We start from the raw sequence: 19,895 nt of genomic DNA on the forward strand, positions 1-19,895 counted from the left end.
ATTTAACACACAGAAACATTATCTAAATGTAACTACAAGGCTACATGATACAACAAATATTTGATAATTACTAATACAATTTACCTAACAGAAACGTTTCACTGGACAGTTTCAGGCTGGATGAATCTGTGATGATCTGCTACAAAACGTCAGTTTATGTTTATATGGTTATTAAACTCCCTGTTATTCTCATCTGCTCTGAAGAGTGTGGCATCTATTTGTTTCTAAACCCACTTTAGTGAAATCACCAGAGGGGCAGGTTGGGGCAAAGAGCTCAAACCAGCTTCATGAGTTTCTGTTGGTTTTCCATTCGTGATGCTGCAGGTGAAATAGGAGCCATTTTCTCTTGTCTCTACAAGTAGGAGAACGACTGAAGAAATTCCAGGAATGTTTCCAAGAAACTGAAGGTTACATGAGCGCAGGACGTCTTCTATTAAACTATTGTTTCTTTATTTACATTTCTTTCATTTAACATACTAATTATTATTATTGATCTTCACTGTTTTTACTATCCCTTACAAAAAAATCCCATGAAATTCCCATTTTCCACATGCGACAAAGTATTTTGTTCATGTGATCCATGGTTTATTCAACATGGGATCACATATTTCTCACATGTGCCTTAGTTTATGCCTCTGGCATAACTTAAATAAATGTTAAGTTATGCCAGAGGCATAAACTTCAACTTTAAGACAAGGCGACACTTATATTTATGTGTTAATAGAAATATTTGATAATAATGTAAAGTATATAGTTAACTAAAAAAATAACCAACTGGTGTGAAATAAAAGTTTAAAATGCTTTATAAAATAAATTAATACAAAATAAAGGGTTTAAGTCTGAGCTATTATATATTTATATAAATATATAATATAAAACACATATATTTCGTGTTATTTTCCAAATCTCGCGAGATGCTTTCAAGCCCAACCCCCACTCTAAAAGATTCTTCATTTCGCACCGTTGGACAGCTGAGGACGGTTAAAAATATATATATTTTTAAAAAAAGCGGATAGTTGAGCGCTTTCTTTCTCTTTTCATGGATAAAGTGAACTTGAAGAGTTGGCTTTGTTTCCCGAACAAAAGGTAAGAAATGTTTTACTTGTTTTGAATTCATACAGAAATATAAATCTGGAAAGTAATGCGTACTGATAGTGATGTACTGGTGAACTTTTCCTTAGTATTGAAGTCATGCTATGCTAGCTAAATGTTAGCTGAATGCTGGTCGATTTTACAGTTTGAAGACTTTATCTTGAGTCCTACAGCTCCCGAAACAAATTAGTGCGGATTTGATGGTTTGATGCTTCACTACTTAAACTTTACCTCGGCTATTTTTTTAATGGAGGGCCCAACAGACGGCAGCTGTTTTTTCAGTCAAAATTAAAGTTGAGGACCGTTATAACAAAACGGCCATTTCTCCCTCCATGTCTGGAGCGCGTGCAGGTGTGTGAGCTGCTATTATGATGACGTTCTTCCAGTTGAAAAATATAAATTGACCTGTTACTGTTTTTAACACTGCGTGATTTTTCTTTTAATTGCTGAGAGAATCATAGTTTTATCAACTGAATGTTTTTAGCCTGACACAGGATAGTCACAAAACAACGTCACGTTATACTGCTTTACTTAGCCGATCAGAGTCATTCTGGCCAATTACATACTGATGTAAAAGTAGGACTCTGCTGTGCGTGCGTGGGTGTGTGTGTGTGTGTGTGTGTGTGTGTGTACATAAAATGTAGTCAAGATCACGGGAGCTTTGTTTTATTAATTTTTACATTTTGTTGGAGGCCACTGGTCCAGTGAAGCTCAGATGAGGAATGAATGGGGCAACAGATCAGGACAGCCAGAGACCTCATCACCTTCAATACTGGAGAAGGAAAACTCCCCACCTGAGCATCAGCACCACATCACCTTCACCTGTGGTTACTGGCACATATAAGAAGATCCCTATACAAGCTAACATGTGTGTGTGTGTGTGGATTCTAACCATCCTTGAAGACATTAAGGAGACCCAGAGGGTTCACAGTTGAATGCTACAGTCTCTCCTGAAACAACGTGAAGGACCAGGCGCTGATGTTTTACCTGAGGTTTTATTTTCCCTCTCTGGACTGGCACTGATGGTATTAAACCTGTTTCTACACATCTGGTTTCGACACGCTTATTGTCTGGGCCTAATTTTGGACAAATCTCTATGGTGTCATTCTCAGATGTTAAAAGTTGTTTCTGGTTCTCAACAGTTTCAAACAGTAGTAAATAAATTGTTGTTTTGTGTACATATTTACTTGTCTTAGAAGTCTTGATTCATAGCTACAAGTTTACTTTAGTATGCAGTTATGTTTTAGAAAATTATATGAGATTGGCATGTGACCTCATATTCATCGTGAAAAGTGAATAATATGAAGAAATTGGACATTTTCCTGGTAAAAAAAAGGTGGTCCCATTATTTTATAATTGTATATATGTATGACATGTATATCACATATTTCCACATGCGTAAATGTGTGAATCACATGTGATTCCCATGTGATTTTACCACAAAACATTCCAAAATCACACATATACATGTGCTTTCACATGTGAATCACATCTTTCATACATCATTCACATGTAAAAAGTTGTGTGAACCACATGTGTGGTTTTCATGTAGTTACATGTGATTTTTATGGAATTTTTTTGTAAGGGATCAAACCTTACGGTAAATAACGAAAATGAACATTTGAAGACAACTTGCTCCATCTTGTCCCTGTACATCATGTGGAACACAAGATGAAAGATATAAAGAAATAGGAGGTTCTTTGGTTGGGATGGGCGGTGCTTATTTTATACCTTAACAATGTTGCAGCATGTTAACCTGTTAAAGTTGACCAATCAGAGCAGGTTGCTCCTTTTATGGTTGCCGTGACTCAGAGGGAGGTTCTTGCTCTGAAGATGTTTTGATTCATAAACAGAAGAATCTAGTGACCTGATCACAGTGTCAGAATCTAAGGACTTTCAGATGATCAAGATGAAAAACTTCCTGGTTTCTCACTTTCCTCAGATTGCCACCTACGCTACGATCATTGTGATTTTCACGCAAAATGTTTTGTTTGATAGAGAAGGGGCCTGCACCTGCCAGGATCAGACAGTTCACTGCAATGTATACATCATTATGCCGATTTTTATAATATTCCTTTTGTTACTTTGGAATGACAAGGACTTCAATGGTACCTGGAGGGCGTGCTGCTGTATGAAGAAAAGGAAGATATGTAACAAAATTTGCTATCTTCTTGTTCAGATGGTAAAGGCTTCTGTGATCAGTCTGCTGTGGGTCGTCTCTGTATTATTTGATGGAGATTGGTACGCTTGCTGTCAGAACGGACTGCCTAAAGAAAAGACTCAGATTCCTTGCAAGACAAACAGAACCATAGAGGAACAAGCCATCGTTGATAACCTGAAAAATGAGTCAAAGGTGGGTTTTAAGATTACTATTTATGTACAGGATTGTAAAATATTCATTTTGGTTAGATTAGTAATAAACATGCTCTGCTCTTTGCTTCAGGTTAATGGCCTGTATGTACTGCTGGGCCTCCTCCTCCTGATTTTCTGCTTCTCTTTACTAAAGTGGTGTGACTTCTGGAGGAAATGTTACATGGATGGAGATGGACTTTATGAGCTGATCATAATAAAAGAAGAAGAAAATATTGTGAATCAGATTTTGAAAGAAAGAGCCAAAGAAGCTCTGAGAAAAAAGGTTGACGTAATACTGGATAGGAACGACAGGAACGAATATATGGACTACTATAAACCTGCTCAAAAAGTGATCGATCAACTCTGGCCAGAAGGAAATCAGGTAACCATTAAACATCTGTAGCTTTTTTTAAAAAACGAATCTGAGAACAAAAACCTTTTATCTCAAAGCAGATATTACAAAATGTTTTTATTCTCTGTTAAAGAGAATAAATGACTTCAAATCAGAGGAAACTTTAGTTCAACAAAATGATTTAGAATGGAGATTTTTTTAATCATCTGAATATCAGACATTTAAATTCACTGAGATCTCTGTGTCTTTAAAGAATCTGGCAAAACCCAGACGAAGATGTCATGGCTTTGTAAGCTGCTGATTGGTTAGTTCCCAACAGCTGAGCGTGTCAGTACCACTGGTTCCTGTTCTAGCTCTGCTCCGGCCCAGAGGTCGGTTCTGCTAGAAGAACCGACCTCTGGAGATATTGATCTCTGGGTTTCAGCAGCGATGGAGGAACCTGATGAGGAACCTGAAGAGTCACTGATATCATTCTCAGATGGATCCAGATTCTGGGACCCATCTGCAGCAGGAAGCAGCTTCACTTCCTCTTCCATGTGAATCTCTTTCCTTCCCACATCAGATTCTCCTTCTGGGCTTCAGAATAGATTTTCTCTGCTGTTTTCAGTGAGCAGTAGCAGAATGTAACAGCTTTATATCTCCATCATGACGCTACATGATGCTCCTTGGTCTGATGATGGTCTTTCTTCAGAGAATTATTTGTTTATGTCAGCCTGAAATCAGTTCATTGCTCTGACTTTATTTATCGTCTGTTCCTGCGTACTCTCTGTCTGTGCTCTCGGCGGGTTGGTTGGTCAATGCAGATGCAGCAGGAATGTCCAGATGTGTTCAATGAGGTCTAGACCCTGATGAAGCTCCTTTACTTTACAACGCCCAGACATGTCAGTAACAGCCTTCACTTTGTCATAATCTGGTTTCAGACCCTCAGAACAGACGAGCCGGAGCTCCAGGTTACGACTTTATGAAAAAAAAACTACTTAAAACAACAAGCAGAAATTCACCTGGTGGCCCATCAGACCGGTAATACCGTCTATACTGTCAGGGCTTAGTGACAGTTTAATAAATATGCAAAAAAACATTATAAGAGTTACGTCCGGTACATGTAACAACAGGAATAATCCAGGCCATAAATGACATGCTGCCCCCTGAGATGAATGAGCTCAGGATGATCCTCAGCACTTCTACCTACCTCTGAGTTTAACTGGACCAGAACCAAGACAAAGTATTGCAGCAGAGAAGGATCTCATAACCAGAGAGCCTGGCTCCATTCATGCTACCACAACATGCTACTGCAACATGCTACCGTAACATGCTACCGTAACATGCTACCATAACATGCTACTATAACATGCTACCCTTTGAGACACACCAGTTGTTCCAGTAACTTAAACCTGCTTTTCCCCAAAGAGCAAAGCCTGACAGAGAACAGAGCAGCCAAATCAATCCTGGACAAAGTTCATCTCTTCTAGAGTGAATGAATATTCCAGACCAGTTAATGAATTTAAACCACCAGCTCTGCTTCTGGTGAGCCGACCCCTACAGAAAACGCTGCCAGTCAAGATGCTAAATCACAAACCAGACAGCAGCACAAACTGATAGGATGGAAAGTCAAAGCACTGAAAGCATTGAAGTCATCTGTAAAGTTAGAGTTATGGAAACTTCTGAATTAATAAACAGATTCATGTTCCTGATTTACGGTCAACAGAAACAGCTGATTGTTTTTAACTCTGTGAACCAGAATAATATCATTTATCATCTATTTATATTTTACTGACATCAAGAAAAAACTCAGCATCTGTTTTGTTTTCTGGTTTCGATGAAGTTTCTTCAAAATGATGTGATTTAATATTTTTCAGGTGGGACTTTCACAGAACTAGAGCCAGAGGAGGAACAGCAGTTCATAAACCCTCAGCAACATGTTAAACTTTGGGGTTTTTTTGTTTTCCTGACACCAGAAATCAATTTAAATTTGTAAAATATGGGAGTGTTGTGGTGGTGCAGAGGGTAAACACAGCCCACATATGGAGGCTTTAGTCCTAGACAGGGCCGTCACAGGTTCGATTCCCAGCATGTCTTCTCCTTCTCTCATTACCTTCTTTCCTGTCAATTCACTATCAAATAAAGACCACTAGAGCCACAAAAAAAATCTGTAAAATAAATAATTGTTAGTGTAAAAATATTAATTTCCAGGGTCAGACTGGATGTGATCTGAAAACAGATTTCTAAAACATTAATATTTCACATTTATGTACCACAGCTGATGGTCTATATGTTTTATTTTATATTAGTATAATATATATTCTTTAATTTCTTTAATATTCTTTAAATTTGCTGGCAGCATATTAGGCCAGATATAAAGTTAAAACCAGATAAAAGACATTAAATCAAATGAAACCTTTCCTGTTTTGGATAAATTAGGATTATTAAAATCATTTATATTTGTTAAATACTTGAATAATGAAAAAAATGATTTTTCATCTGTCTTTTAAAGCAGCTCTTTAGTTGATGTTAACTGTCGGGATCATGTCAGCGTGACCTTTGACCTCCAGGTTATTGAAGAGTTTATAAATAATTCTGGGACACAGATCTGTGTCCCTCATTGCTTTGGTTATAGAAATGATTTCAGTAACTCAGGGAAAGTTTCGTCTGATTTAATGAAATTATGACAATTTCTATCTGGTTTATCTGTAAATTCTTACTTGGTGTTGATTGTGGCTTTATTAGGGAAATATATCAATATTAGGAACATTTATTCTAAATATTATAAATATTCAGTAAAGTTTTAATTCAGTTTGTTAAACTGTTTATTACAGGATTTATTAATTGTGATCTGAATACGGTTGCAGAGTTTTGTTGTATTTTTTACTTTTATAAACATGAATCATTTACAGTAAAGTTTAATCTTTAATGTTTGCTTGTTGATTCTGATTAATAAAGAATAAAGATTATTGACTGAAGTTTGTTACTGCAGTCTGACTGATAGAAATATATAAGAAATATATATTTATAATATTTATAACAAACTGATGGACAACATCATAAATACGTGGTTATTCACTAAAAAAAAAATCTGATTTTCTACTAAATTAAAGAATTTATTTCAGTAAATATCAGCAAAAATGAATGACTGACTCATCAGGTGTTTCTTTCCTCCAGCGCCCCCTGCTGACCCAGGAGTAAAGAAACTGGTTTCAAGTTTATAATTATTGGCCTAAAATGTACGAAGCTGAAGTTTTTTTCTGATTCCAGTTTGGGAAACGGCTAAAGGGCGATTCTGCCTAATGTTTCACTACCTTCTGCATCTTTAATCAACTCTAGTAAAAAAAACTACAACACCTAGATACTCTGCTCTAATAGTTGAATATTTTAATCCATGTTTGGGATTTGTGAAACCTTTATCTGATTTGTGAAACTTCACTAAAGTTCAGATTACTATTCACACTCGTTCCATGAAGTTTTTTTCCAAATTCAAATTAAATTCTAATTCAAAACTACTTTATTAATCCCAAAGGAAATTAAATGTTGATGTAACTCATTAATTCTTCAGAGTTATTGTAGATGGTGATGGCTGCTGGAAGGAAATATCTCCTGTAGCAGTCTGTGTTGCACTGAATCTGAAGAAACCTCTGACTCAAGACACTCTGCCTTCCCTAGAGTCTCATCAGAGTGAGTTTGTTGAAGCAGGTGTATGATGACATCATCAACTCCAATTCCACTAGAATGAAGCCAAACCCTAAATGTGAAAAACATGCAGTTTTACTCAGTAACGTAGGATTTACATCCTGATGAGGCTTGTAAGATTAATATTATATTAATCTGTGTAACATCTTTCGTTGATGGTGGAATTACTAAAATATTGAACTTTATAGTCATATTTTATGGAATGAGTCTGTATATTTGCTCAATGTTTGCCTACAGTTGAAAACAGTTTTGCCCCTCAAAATATGATTGATGATTGATTTGAATTTCGCCACGTTCTAAGAATGAATGATGCCGTCAGTCCAGGACGTGGAAACCCAGGAGAGCAACATAAAACCAGTTGGATTCTTTTTCTTTTCCAGTCTGTGTTGGCTTAACATCACATGCAGACCCGTTGCCATGGCAACCGTCAAGACAACAGCTCCAGGAATCAAAAGAGCAACAATTATGTTCAAGTTTATTAGGAATTAACATAAAAAAAAACAACACTAGAAACTCCCACACAGACTACGCAGAAATACCAACATTCAGAGCATTAATCTCTTACAGTTTTATGTTTGTTGAATTTTCAGGCTTGATGTTTATTTTGCGATCATTAAGAAGTGATTGTCTGAATACTCGCGGTGGTTGATTAGCTAATTTAAACAGCTGCTCCACTGATAATCTGTCAACGTTTAGGTCGACTTATTTTTGTGTTAACTGAACCAAAACACCGAACTGCGCAGCAAGACTAGCTACATGTTACGTTTGTCAAAGTCAAGCTACAGCAGAGTTAACCTACTCCCCATTTTTTTATATCGATTCTTTTTTTATTAAAACTTATTACTGACCTGTGAAATCTGATTCCTTTGGACCTTGTTATCTTGCTCTAGTAGCGTTTTAAATTAATAGCAAAACATTGAATCTCTTTTTCAGATTCTTTGCTTGATTGTGTCGTCTTCCCAACCACCGATATTCTTTACTCCATGCAAAGCATCAGGCCATGTGGCGCCCAGTAAGTCACATGATGTCCAATCAACTAGATCACTGACAGGACTTGATTTTTATGTTTTAGAAAGAATGTTAAATAGCAGTCGTCCACTGGCTGCTAATGCTTTGAACAGAGTTACTGTCTGCATATAGATGCAGGAACATAAAGGAAAACGGTGTAGGGAATATAGGAGGGGACTGACCCTTCAGGCCAAGGTTGGTGAGGAAATGTCCACCAGACCTTCAGGAAGTTACACCCAATATGTTCATTAATTCAAACCGAAACAGAGTTCACTTCAACCGAACCGAGACTGAGGTTTACAGTCGGGTCAGAGGTCAGAGAAGCTCAGAGAATAAACGTTAAAATACTTCTGAGAGTTTATGAATCCTCAGGACCAGTGAAGGTTCATTCAAACTTGCGATGTTGAGGACTAAGGCCTCCTTATCTGGGTTTTGTCATCACAGGACCCCAACTCTGCTGTAAGTTTAAACATTTCTCTAATTTCTTGTAAATAGTCTTGATGTTTTTATGTGTAAACATTCAGGCAAATCTTCTAATCATGAGATCTTTTGTCCCTGTTGCCTTTAGTCTGGACGACACCTTGGCCTAGTTAAAGTTCATGAACTGGACTGCAGAATACTGCAGCGTTTTTACTCCAGTTTCTCCTGTTTACTTGGACTGTTGTTCATATTTATTGTATGTTTTGTACTTTTGCTGGATTCCTGAATTTCCCCGCTGAGGGACAGTAAAGGATGTTTCTACTTGATTCTATTCTGTATTTGATCAAAATGCTAAATTTGTACCAACATCAGTGTGATTGTGTGAAATCCTTTCCTTAAAAACCTGATGAGAACAAATCTGTGTGTTCGACAAACCAATGGCATGTTCTGGTTTAGTTCTATCCGTTCTTGTGTTGACGGACAGTGAGGCGGTTTGTTCAGACCCAATTCATTAGAGGTTGCTTTAATGTCTCCCTCTAATGGTTTCTCTCAGCGATTCCCCACTTCCTGATGTTCGACGGGCGCAGGGAAGCAAAACAAGTCACAGCCGAGGAACCTTTGATGCGCCACAACAAAGAGCAGAGCTCACCGAGTCTCTGTCTGTCTGAGCCGCCGGCTTCTGTCAATTAAAAGAAGAACCGGGAGGAAAATCAATTAGAGCAAAAACACTTTGAGCCCGGAGACAAAGCCAAACGGGGAAATGTACCGACTCATCTCATAAGCCACAGCCTATAGAAAATCAATCCTGGATGAATACTCCAGATACATTTCAATAAAACACAACAGACTCCATTTTTATTCACTCAGGATAATCAGCTATGATTACAGTGATGGAGGAACATCGTCTGCTTTGGCTGCCATCCCAACTGCTCCAATGTTTCCTCCTCTCTCATTCAGAAAGTTTTAAATCGACTTTAAAATGCATTTCTTGTTTTAGTGGTGGAGCTCCATTAATCGCTCTAATCTGTAATCAATCACGATTATTCAACAACTATACACCGACAAAAATAAGCAACATTTTCAATTCAAATATCATTTTTGCTGCTAAATTATTTAATAATTGGACGTGTGAGTTTAACATCTAATTAATTGTTTTTAAACTGTTCAACCATCAGATTGAAGTAAATCGTTTCAGGAATCCTGATCATTCATGTAGCTTCGTTAAAAATGTGGACTGTGGATGCTAACATTAGCAACCTGTTTAGCATTGAATTGCTATTTTAGGCTTGAATAACTTTGTTTAGCCCAACTTGAATACAACAGTCGTCTTTTCCAGTGTCCAATCAGATCTATTTATGAAGCAGAAATAAATTCCCAGTGGGACCAGAGAAGCGGATTTGTCGCTAATCGCTGTTAGCAGATGTAGCTTGTGTGCCAGGTTTACGGGCGTACCAGAAACACGACACAAAGGTAATAATAAGAACATGAAGTAAATACTAAATCTATTCCAATATTTTGGAATGATGACATTTGAAGAGTAGAATGATTGTTTTTCTGTTTTAACAATGTAAAGCATAAAAATCTGCCCTTGTTGCTGAAATGTGCTGAACTAATAAACTTTGTTCCCCTGAGGGCTGGGAGCGGTCAATACGACTGCCTGCAAATTATTAGGGCTCAAGGGGTGGAGGCACTCTGGAAGCAGATTTAGATTTCCTCCTTTACAATAAACATGAAAGGTATTAAAGGATATAATATGTATTTTTTCTTTTATATATCAAAATAAAGCAATAACCTAAAAAAATCCAGACTCAGTTACAGAACAAAGACAGCAACAAGATTCAACATTAAAGCATCCAGGTAACAAGTTATTTATCCTCCACCTGATTGATGCACAGCAAATTTCTGGCTGAAGTTCTGAGGATTTATTCACAGAGCCGTTTCTCCAGCAAACTGCAGAATGTTTCATTAGATGCGTTTCCCTTTAAGGTCAGTTTTTAGCAGCCAGAATATTCCTTTCTAGTGGGATTTATCCACCCATAAACATAAAAAGTAATGATTCCTTCCAGCTGTATTTTTATGTGAAGGGTTGTTAATCTGATTTTCTTACCGAGAGGAAAAGAAAGTTTTTTTTCATGTTTCTCTCATTGATTAATAAACACAATAAGCCCAGAGAGGCTTTTGAGTGTTTCATTTTCAGCCAGCCAGAACCAGAGTTCAGCCTATCCTGCAGCTTTTTAAACTTTTTACACAAAAACCTAAAGCCAACATAAGCTGACGGTTTTGTGGTTCATTAGTTTTAGAGAGTAAATATATTTTTTCAGCTGTTTCACCTCTAGTAGAGCGTCTCTGAAACAAGCAAACGTGAACTGTTAGATGGTGTTAGATGTTTGTTTGTGGTGTTAGACGCAGATATGAACTGAAATCAGCCACAGTAACAATTAAATACAACTACTGCTGTAAGGATATTCACATTGATCAAAGCATCAATGCTTTTCTTTTTACTAGACTCTACAGCTGAGTTTACAGCTTCATTGGAGAAAGAGAAACTATGTGTTGGTACTAATTTCATCCCTCAGACCATCGTAAAGGTAAATGTAGCAGAAATAACGGTACAGTTGCTGTATTTAACCGATGTGGGTGAAAGGAAAACCAGAATCCAGAGTGAAGAGAAGGACTGGTGCTTTACAGGAAGAGGATGGAACAATAAACCTGGTTTAACTCCAAATCATTTGAATCCTTTGAAACTGGACCCAGTTGGGTTTGGAATGGACCAAGCAGACCAACTGTGAGAACGTAGCAGAAAAATCATCATGTTGTTTCTGGAATACGAGGGAAGAGTTGAGCTGGAGGCCAGGAGGCGATGAGCCATCACTGCTGGACCCGCCAGCAGGACGACGACGTGGTTAAGGGTCCAAACGTCCGATGAACGTTGACCAGCACCTGAAGACATCGCCTCCTGGCCAAAAGCCGCAGACATGTAGAGGTGACTGAAATGTGCGGCATCAACTAGCTGTATGCAGTAGGTCCACCTTAAACAGAGCAGTTTGTTTCCTCCGTTGGTCTGGGTCTGATTGTTTGGTCCCAGACCATAAACTCTGGTGCGAATACAGATCAACAACAGGAAATGTACGTCTTTTCATGTGCCACCATAGCTGGGCATTAATGGTAAACAAAAGCCCTTCAGTGTTGCTAACACTGCTACTGCATGTACTGGTTGGACTGGAATGGTACTGGAGCCTCCGTTCTCTGCTAGTGATGCTGTTGGCAGCAAGTTGCAGGTCAACATTCCCTGATGCCGTACCAAAATTAGGACTATCACATCAAAACCTGCAATGCAAGAGCTGCTCTTGACATTAAAGATGGTATTTCAGTTTCAATAACAGAAAATCAACAAGCAGGACTTCCAAAGTCTGTTTATCATGTCTGCTCTGTCCTGTCTCCAATATTTCTGTCTAAAGGTAATAATAATCATCACCCACGTGGCTTTGCTTACAAATTATAGTCTGCTTGCAAACCATATCCGATTTTGGTCTGGCCCAAACAAGTGGACCAAAGGACATTCCTGGTGTGAACACAGCCTAAAGATGGACACTTCTGACTGAGGAACTTCGACTTTATAACCAAACTGAAGCTCCAGAGTCAGTCAGTACCTGCAGCTTCATTAAATCTTTTGGAAACATAAAATGTTTTCCTCCTACTCTGAGCCAGAACTTGGATGAAAATGTAAAAGGACTGGAGGATCTACACCTAAAATTAAAACCTAATTTCCTCAGAGATATCAACAGATTTTTGTCAGTCTTCTGGAAACATTGCAAACTTCCAGAATCAGAACAGAAGGTCTGGAAGTTAAAGGTCAGAGGTGAAAACACAGCAGCAGCAGAAACACAGACAGTAGAGGAGCGCGGAGCTTCAACGTGAGACAAATATGAAATAAAAGCAGAGGGGAGAGAGGGAGGAACAATCAAATGATTTATGGCTCCCTGTATTGTAATGAACTCTATGCAAACACTGACTGCAGCAATAAATTATCCACTTTGAGCCCAAACTCTGCAGAGGAGCAAATACAACTCGACAGCTGCTGTTCTCAGGAGGACGGAGTGGATTTCTGAGTGGGTTCAGCCAAAAGCAGATGTGACACAGCGTGATGAAGTGTTTCAACAACTGAACTGCTCTTTTTACAATAAACCGATTTATGTGGCTGAGTGGAACAAACAAAAGCCAGGATTCAAGCAACTGTGGGGAAAACCCACTGGTGGGGAACGCTTCCAGCTGAAGGTGAGTCCTGCTATTGTTTTCCAACCTGAACTGGTTCCGGTTCTGATTCTGCAGCCAGTGCTGGAGGTTAATACCAGCTTAAAAGCAAAACACGAAGTGATACTGAAACACCATCAGCCAGGTTTAGTGCATTTTAATCCAACTCCAGTTCATTTGTCTAGAAAATCGGTTCGGTTGGTGAAGTGTGAACGCTAATTGAACCAACAAACTGAACTCTGGTCCACTTACAAACCTCGGTTTTGGTTCAGTTGAAGTGAACTCTAGTGCAGTTTGAATACATATGTGAACTCCAAGCGGACTGGAGACCGCTCCAAAAGCAGGAAGTGGACTACAGTGCAGGGCATTCTGGGTAAATACAACCAAAGCAAACACACTAACTAGTGTTAGCTGGAGAAATGCCTCATGGACTTTGGCCAAGTTCCTACAGTCACTAAAATCTTTTTGTCTACATTTCGTGATGAATTAAGATGTGCTCAGTGTGTTCTTGAGAGGTTTGTGTTTTGTTTCCTTCATGGTTTGAGGTGCAGCGCCCCCACAGGCGAGGAGGAAAATAGCTTCTTCAAAAGGTTTGGCTGGTTTGTGAAAGAGAAGCACAGCAGCTGAAAACGTAACAAATGATGCAATTTTGGTCTCAATTTTAACCGAGTCCATCGGATGGAGTGAGTAAAAACAAATGCGCTGTGTTGGGAGAGCGAGTTAAACGGTGAGTCGGGGCAACGCGTGGCCGCCTCGTACTCAGACTATTAGTCTTCAATGCAGCCGTCTCGATTCCCAGCTCTGGGAGCTGCATGTCTTCCTCCCTTCTTTCTTTATCCATTTTCTGTTTGAGCCGCTGCACTAACAGATACTAGTGCCTGAAAAACCTTAAAATAAAATTTTAAAAGGCGAGTTGCTGTATTCAGAGAGCATTTTTATTGTCAATTCTGGAGTTGATAAAGTCACGACGATCTTCTCCAGGTCACAACGGTTTGCAAAAGGCTAGAAGCTTTCGACAGTAAAAACTAGACCAAACTATAGAGGCGATTCTTTGTCAGATTTTAAGTTCTTGCAAAACATGAGCTCAGGGTTTTTTAGACAGTAGTCACAACTGACAGCTTTGTCGTCCAATAAAATCCATAATTTTTTTCCATTAAAAAAAGCCACGATTTGATTGAAGAGATGGATTCAAAGAGAGAAAGTTTGGGATCACTACATCATAAATGTAATGGTAAATAAATCTGCAAATCAACTGCATAATAATGGAATATGACAATGAGTCGGGTTATGATTGATCCAAGTGGTAACACGTATAAGGAGAAAAGCAGAGGACCTAAAATGGAGCCTTGTGGAACCCCACATGAAAAGGTGCAGTAGAAAAGGAGAAGCCATTAAGCAGAAAGAAAAAGTTTCAGTCCCAAATATCTGAACTGTTTAATGGAAACTGATTCACATCTCCATGACCTTAAGTGAGGGTTGGGACAAAAATAGACAAAATAATTCAAAAACCTGTTTTATCTCAGCTTCTTCCAGACCAAAATTAATACTCCAATGGTTGAAGAGAAGTTTCTCCATCTCAAACTCCACCTTTATAGAAAACCTGACTAACTTTCCAACCAATCAGGATCCTGTTTCGTTCCTGACGGCGCAGTCAGTGAACAAAAAGTGAGTAAGACCAGCATTCATTAGGGATGTTAATCAGTACAGTAACAGATATGTGTGTGTGTGTGTGTGTGGGTGTGTCGGCTGTGCTGTCAGCGCTCATGATCCCACACGGTGCTAATTCCTCCTGCATATGGCTGAATTAATGTGAAAGACAACGAGATCAACACATGAAGAGCAGAAATCTGTTCTCCTGAACTCCGTCTCCCTGTTGGTGGCTGTTTTAATTAGAAGAAAGTTGTCAGGAAGAACCAGAGTCTGATGAAAAAACAGTGATGCATTACTGCTGTGGTCCAGCAGGTAACGGAAGGAAGTTGGACCGCTGACCTCTTCATTAGAAATACTGATTTTATTACTGATCACCCAACATTAGGCAACATTACACCTTTATCAGTTTGGTGAAAGACTAGTTTGTTTGCTAGTTGGATGACTGGATGGATGGCTTTTGGGTTTGAAAGTAGGTTGGATGTTTAGTTGGTGTCTGTGGGTTAGCTGGTTGGGGAGATGGACGGATTGAATGGGTTTGACAGCAGGTAGGAAGGTTGGTTGGTGTTTTTGATTATGCCTTTGTTGGTTAGTGGGCTGGAGAAATGTTGGTTGGATGGATGTGGGTCAGGCAGTGGGTTGGATGGTGTGCTTGATATATGATGGACTTATAGACGGATGGATGTTAGTGTAGCAGATGGATTTGGGTAGGTGGCTAGTTGGATGGATTTCGGGTTAGAAAGTGGTTTCGATGTTTAGTCGGTGTCTGTGTGTTGGTTGGTTGGATGGATGGTTGGATTTTTGGTTGACTGGTTGTTTGGATGCAGAATGAGTGAATGAATGAATGAATGAATGGTGGGTTGTTAGCATATTAATTAATTGGTTGGTTGGATGGTTGGTGGGGGGAAGGTTTGGTTGGTTGAGTGGCTAGTGAGATGGATGGATGTTTATAGTGTTGGTTGGTTGCTTGGTGTGTTGGATGGTTCATTGTTTGGATGAGGAAAAAATGGTACACTGGAAGGATGTGGGCTGGTTGAACGGATGGATGGTGGGTTGGTTACCGTAGCAGATGGAACTGCTTGGGTGGTTGATTGGTTGGATGTTTAGTCAGTTTGTTTGTGGGATGGTGGATGAGATGGATGGATGTTTGTTGGGATTTTTGGTTGGTTGGTTGGTTGGATGTGGATATTTGGGTGGATTACATGGTGGGTTAGTTAGTTGGCATTTTAAATAATAGTTGCTGGAAAGTGGGTTTGATGGGTTGATTGAATTAATGAATGGTGAGTTGGTTGGTTGGTTGGTTGGTTGGTTGGTTGACTGAATCCTGGGTTCAGATTTTTATAAAATGTCTTTTCCAGCCTCCATTTTTACATTCCTGATTTGTCTCATTCCTGTATGTCTGTCTTGGTGGATGAGGCGAGCTCAGACTCGGAGAGCTGATGTGTCAAACGTTTAATGAAATGGGACGTCACTGCTTCACGGCCTTCACTTTAATCCAACTACAATTAAACTTGATGGATGACGTATCTGAATCCTTAACTACAGCTGTGTTGCAGTGCTTTACAGCTTTAAAACATGTCAGATAAGTATAAAGGCTGTTTGTGGCAGAATATATATTAGAATAAATTTACATGATGGGATTAAGACGTCATGGCGTGTTCAAATGTCACCGATGAAAAGATTTCTGCTTTTGAGCCTCTGGAAACCTCTTTAAATAAATGTCAGACACTAAGAAAACCCTGAAAACTTTCTCTATGATTGATTTTCAGATTACAGGTAGGAACCAGACATTAAAAAATATTGGATTTTGATTTATGGAGTTTATAAACAGCTCTGATGCCTTTTTTCAGGGAACTGAAGATGCAGATTTTGGGTCCTGCTTGCAGCGCCGTCGATGGAGGCCTCAGTGAGGCAAAGGTAAATATCAGCTGTGTTTGTCTCATTATCTGAACTGACAGTCTTAGCGCCTCCATCTGTGTTTGCTCCGGTTGATGAAGTGAAACAGACACATGCCATCCATCTGTTCACCTGAGAGCTGCAGCAGCAGCAGCCATATGCATGCATGCCCCTGTGAACTGCAGCAGAAGACGTCCAACAGTTCAGCAGCGTCACGCCGGGATTCATAATGGATATTGTACCGCCACATGTGTCAGAATAGTATTTAACTATTACTAGCAACATGCTGTTATATTTCAGCATAAATTAGTCCAGTATTGTTTTTTTTATTTGCAGTAGAGCTCAAGTATACAATGTGGACTTGTCAGAAAATATGTGTTTCCATGGTAACATGGCTGCACTCAAGAGTAATATTTTGATGGAAGTGAACTTTCCTCGATTATTTGCTTCTTTATTTTAAAAAATGAACAGTTTCAGGAGCAAACGAAGAGAAAAAACTGTTTCTTCTTAACCAACTTGTTCCTGCGCCGTCTCAGGAGTTTGCTCATTCTCTAAGTTTCTTTTTTTTATTTCCAGGTTTGAAGCTTTTAAACACAGTTATTCTCCCTGAGACACACACTCTTACTTCCAGACAGATCAGCTTTAAACAGAAATGATGCAAAGCAGAAAACATCCTCTGGGTGTTGAAAGTTATGATGATGAATAAAATGAATAAAAATACCACTTGAGATTAGTTTCTTATTGCACCAAAATAACTTTATGGATCTTAAACATTTCCTTTTTTTGACTATTAATGATTTATAATTTTAACCGTGGCAACAAGGTATCGCTTTTACAATGGGAACAGCTAATTGGCGTCAAAAAAGCTCAAATAACCCCTGAACTTTGACCCCAAATCCCAGAGGAAGCGAGAAAGAAGAAGTTCAAACCATCTCTTCTAACGATTATAATAGCTAGGATCGAATCCCCTACTCCAACATCTCTCTAAATGAACAGAGATTTAAACAGGAGTGACAAAAGCAAATGCCATTGATTAGCAGTGCTAGCTACCAACTGATGGTGTCATCCAGTACAAGTTACCAGTTTGTTTCCATTAATCATATAATTGCCCAATTTGGTATTTTGAAAATGTGCTAATACAAACATGTCAATCTAAAAAAAAGAAAGTTTTTCAATAAAGATTTGATGCTCTGGATGAGGTGGGGTTTTTTTTTAGCTGTATTGAAATTGTTTTATTTCACAAAAAAGTGCAACGGAAACACTTTTTGATGACCAACAATCGGTTGTTACTACTGCAGGAAACCATGAAGAAGAAGACAACAGGAAGTGGTGTTAGCAGAAGGATGATGATGGTGCTGCATGATTTTAATGATTTATCACAGGAACAAACAAAAATAATTGTCTCTTATTTAATGGAAACATTACTATTGCAAAATATTTTTTTACATTAGCGGAATATTGACAAAGTACTATAAATCAAGATACTATTGAAAAGTTAATTTATTTTAGAAATTCAGTTCAAGTGAATCCCGTTTACAGACATGTTGGTTTCAAGGGTTTATTTCTGGTGATTCTGATGATTTAGACCAGCAGAAAAACTGTATTGATAACTTTATATCAAAGAAATTGAGATATGTTTTTGGATCTGATGCGGATAAAAGATGTTGTTCTTCCACAGTCGCTTTCCCAAAAAGGCAGAAATACTTTGTTCCTTCGTTTTCCATGTTTTTTCAGCAGAACCTGGTGATTATCTCCACGCAGCCGTCTCTCCTCCGAGATAAACGTCCTCAGACAGAAGAGAAGAGCAAAGCTCCAGCAGATCATCATCACTCTCCTTCCTTCAAACAAGTCGCGCGGCTGAATATCAACAGCGGGAAAATGGAAGAAAGCAGAAGGAAAGTCCATCCAAACAAACACCGTCGGTGAGTTTTATGTGGAATGTCATGAAAGATTAATCTACTGTAGCTTCGCCCGCCCCGGCGCCTGATGCGTATTTCTGCGACACACGCAGCAGCCTGAAGCTAGCGATCATCCCGACTCAGCAGAGAGAAATGCTGGCGTGAGGTCATTTCCTGCCGCTGTTTCAGTGGGAGCTGCAGAAACAGAAAGACTCCCACCGCAGGGTTTCATCTGCATCAACGCAGCGCCGCGCGCTAGCCTGATTATTAAACCACTGCAGGTGCAAACCGAGCTACCCAGCTTGAGACAAGCAGTTTGTTAGCTGACCTTTGACCCTCTGCTGCCACACATGCTTGCAGCGCGCCGATGCACAAGAAAGATAAACTTACGCTGTTTTTATTCGGCTGATTTTAAAACCTGGAAGCTCCGACAGGCTGAGGATCGTTTCAGCTTAAGCATCTTCTCAGCTCCAGGAAGTGAAGCTTCGCTGTTATTAGTCAGACAGAAGAAAAGCTCCCGGACGACCCAGAGGCCTCCAGCTTCAGCAAACCGCCATGAAACGGTTGAAGAGATTTAATTTACTACAACAGGATATTTATAGTCTAAAAAATGAACATGCAGAACCACAACAGTCATTAATCCTGCATAATGTTGGTAGAAGAACAATGTAGAGAAATATTTAAGAAAATAAACAGTTTGTCTGAAATCTCACCTTCCATTAGGAGTTAGGATGTTTTACCACCCGATTAATTTAAGACTCTTTAAGGCCTTAATTTTAGATACACAAATGTAAGACTTTTTAAGGCAGAGTGGACGCCTTGCTAATTATGGAACCGTTTGATCCCATTTCATTCCTCATTAAAACCTCATTTCATCTCATTTAATTGTCTCATTGCTTCCTATGTTCCTTAATCTGCCATTATGCTCTTATTTCATCCCAGTTATCCCTGTTAATCCTCACTATTCCTCTTTTTTCTTAATTCTTTCCCCTTTAATTAAATTTTATGTAAAGGTTATGCTTCCATGAACCGGTTGGGATATTTTATGGCCTATTCAAAACATAATCATTACACTTTTTGCACATCATCATTCTTACATAGTGACATTTTGATCTGCTCACTACAGCGGTGAAACCAGATGACCAAACCTGCTGGAACTCTGCTTGGGTTGCTAGGTAACTGGCAGAACTCCACTGGGGTTGCTAGGTAACGGAGCGGCGCCTGGTAATTCGTTACATTCCGGAGGTTTTTGAAACGCCTCAACTCCGAGTCAATCTAAGTTTTCTCTGGACTCATTT

General features: G+C 39.0%; 2 protein-coding genes across 2 annotated transcripts in view; one reads left to right on the plus strand and one right to left on the minus strand.

Annotated features, from left to right (window-relative positions):
* The window catches only part of LOC116736546 (thyrotropin-releasing hormone-degrading ectoenzyme), a 153,888-nt gene that overhangs the window by 61,911 nt on the left and 72,082 nt on the right, over nt 1–19,895 (minus strand). The window lies entirely within an intron of this gene.
* On the plus strand, nt 2,937–6,739 carry LOC116736547 (uncharacterized). The gene is made up of 3 exons (XM_032589040.1): nt 2,937–3,445; nt 3,536–3,826; nt 5,653–6,739. The coding sequence occupies exons 1-3, from the start codon at nt 2,993–2,995 to the stop codon at nt 5,671–5,673; spliced, it is 765 nt and encodes a 254-aa protein (XP_032444931.1). The 5' UTR covers nt 2,937–2,992; the 3' UTR covers nt 5,674–6,739.

Source organism: Xiphophorus hellerii, chromosome 17 (assembly GCF_003331165.1).
Source record: "Xiphophorus hellerii strain 12219 chromosome 17, Xiphophorus_hellerii-4.1, whole genome shotgun sequence".
NCBI lineage: Eukaryota > Metazoa > Chordata > Actinopteri > Cyprinodontiformes > Poeciliidae > Xiphophorus > Xiphophorus hellerii.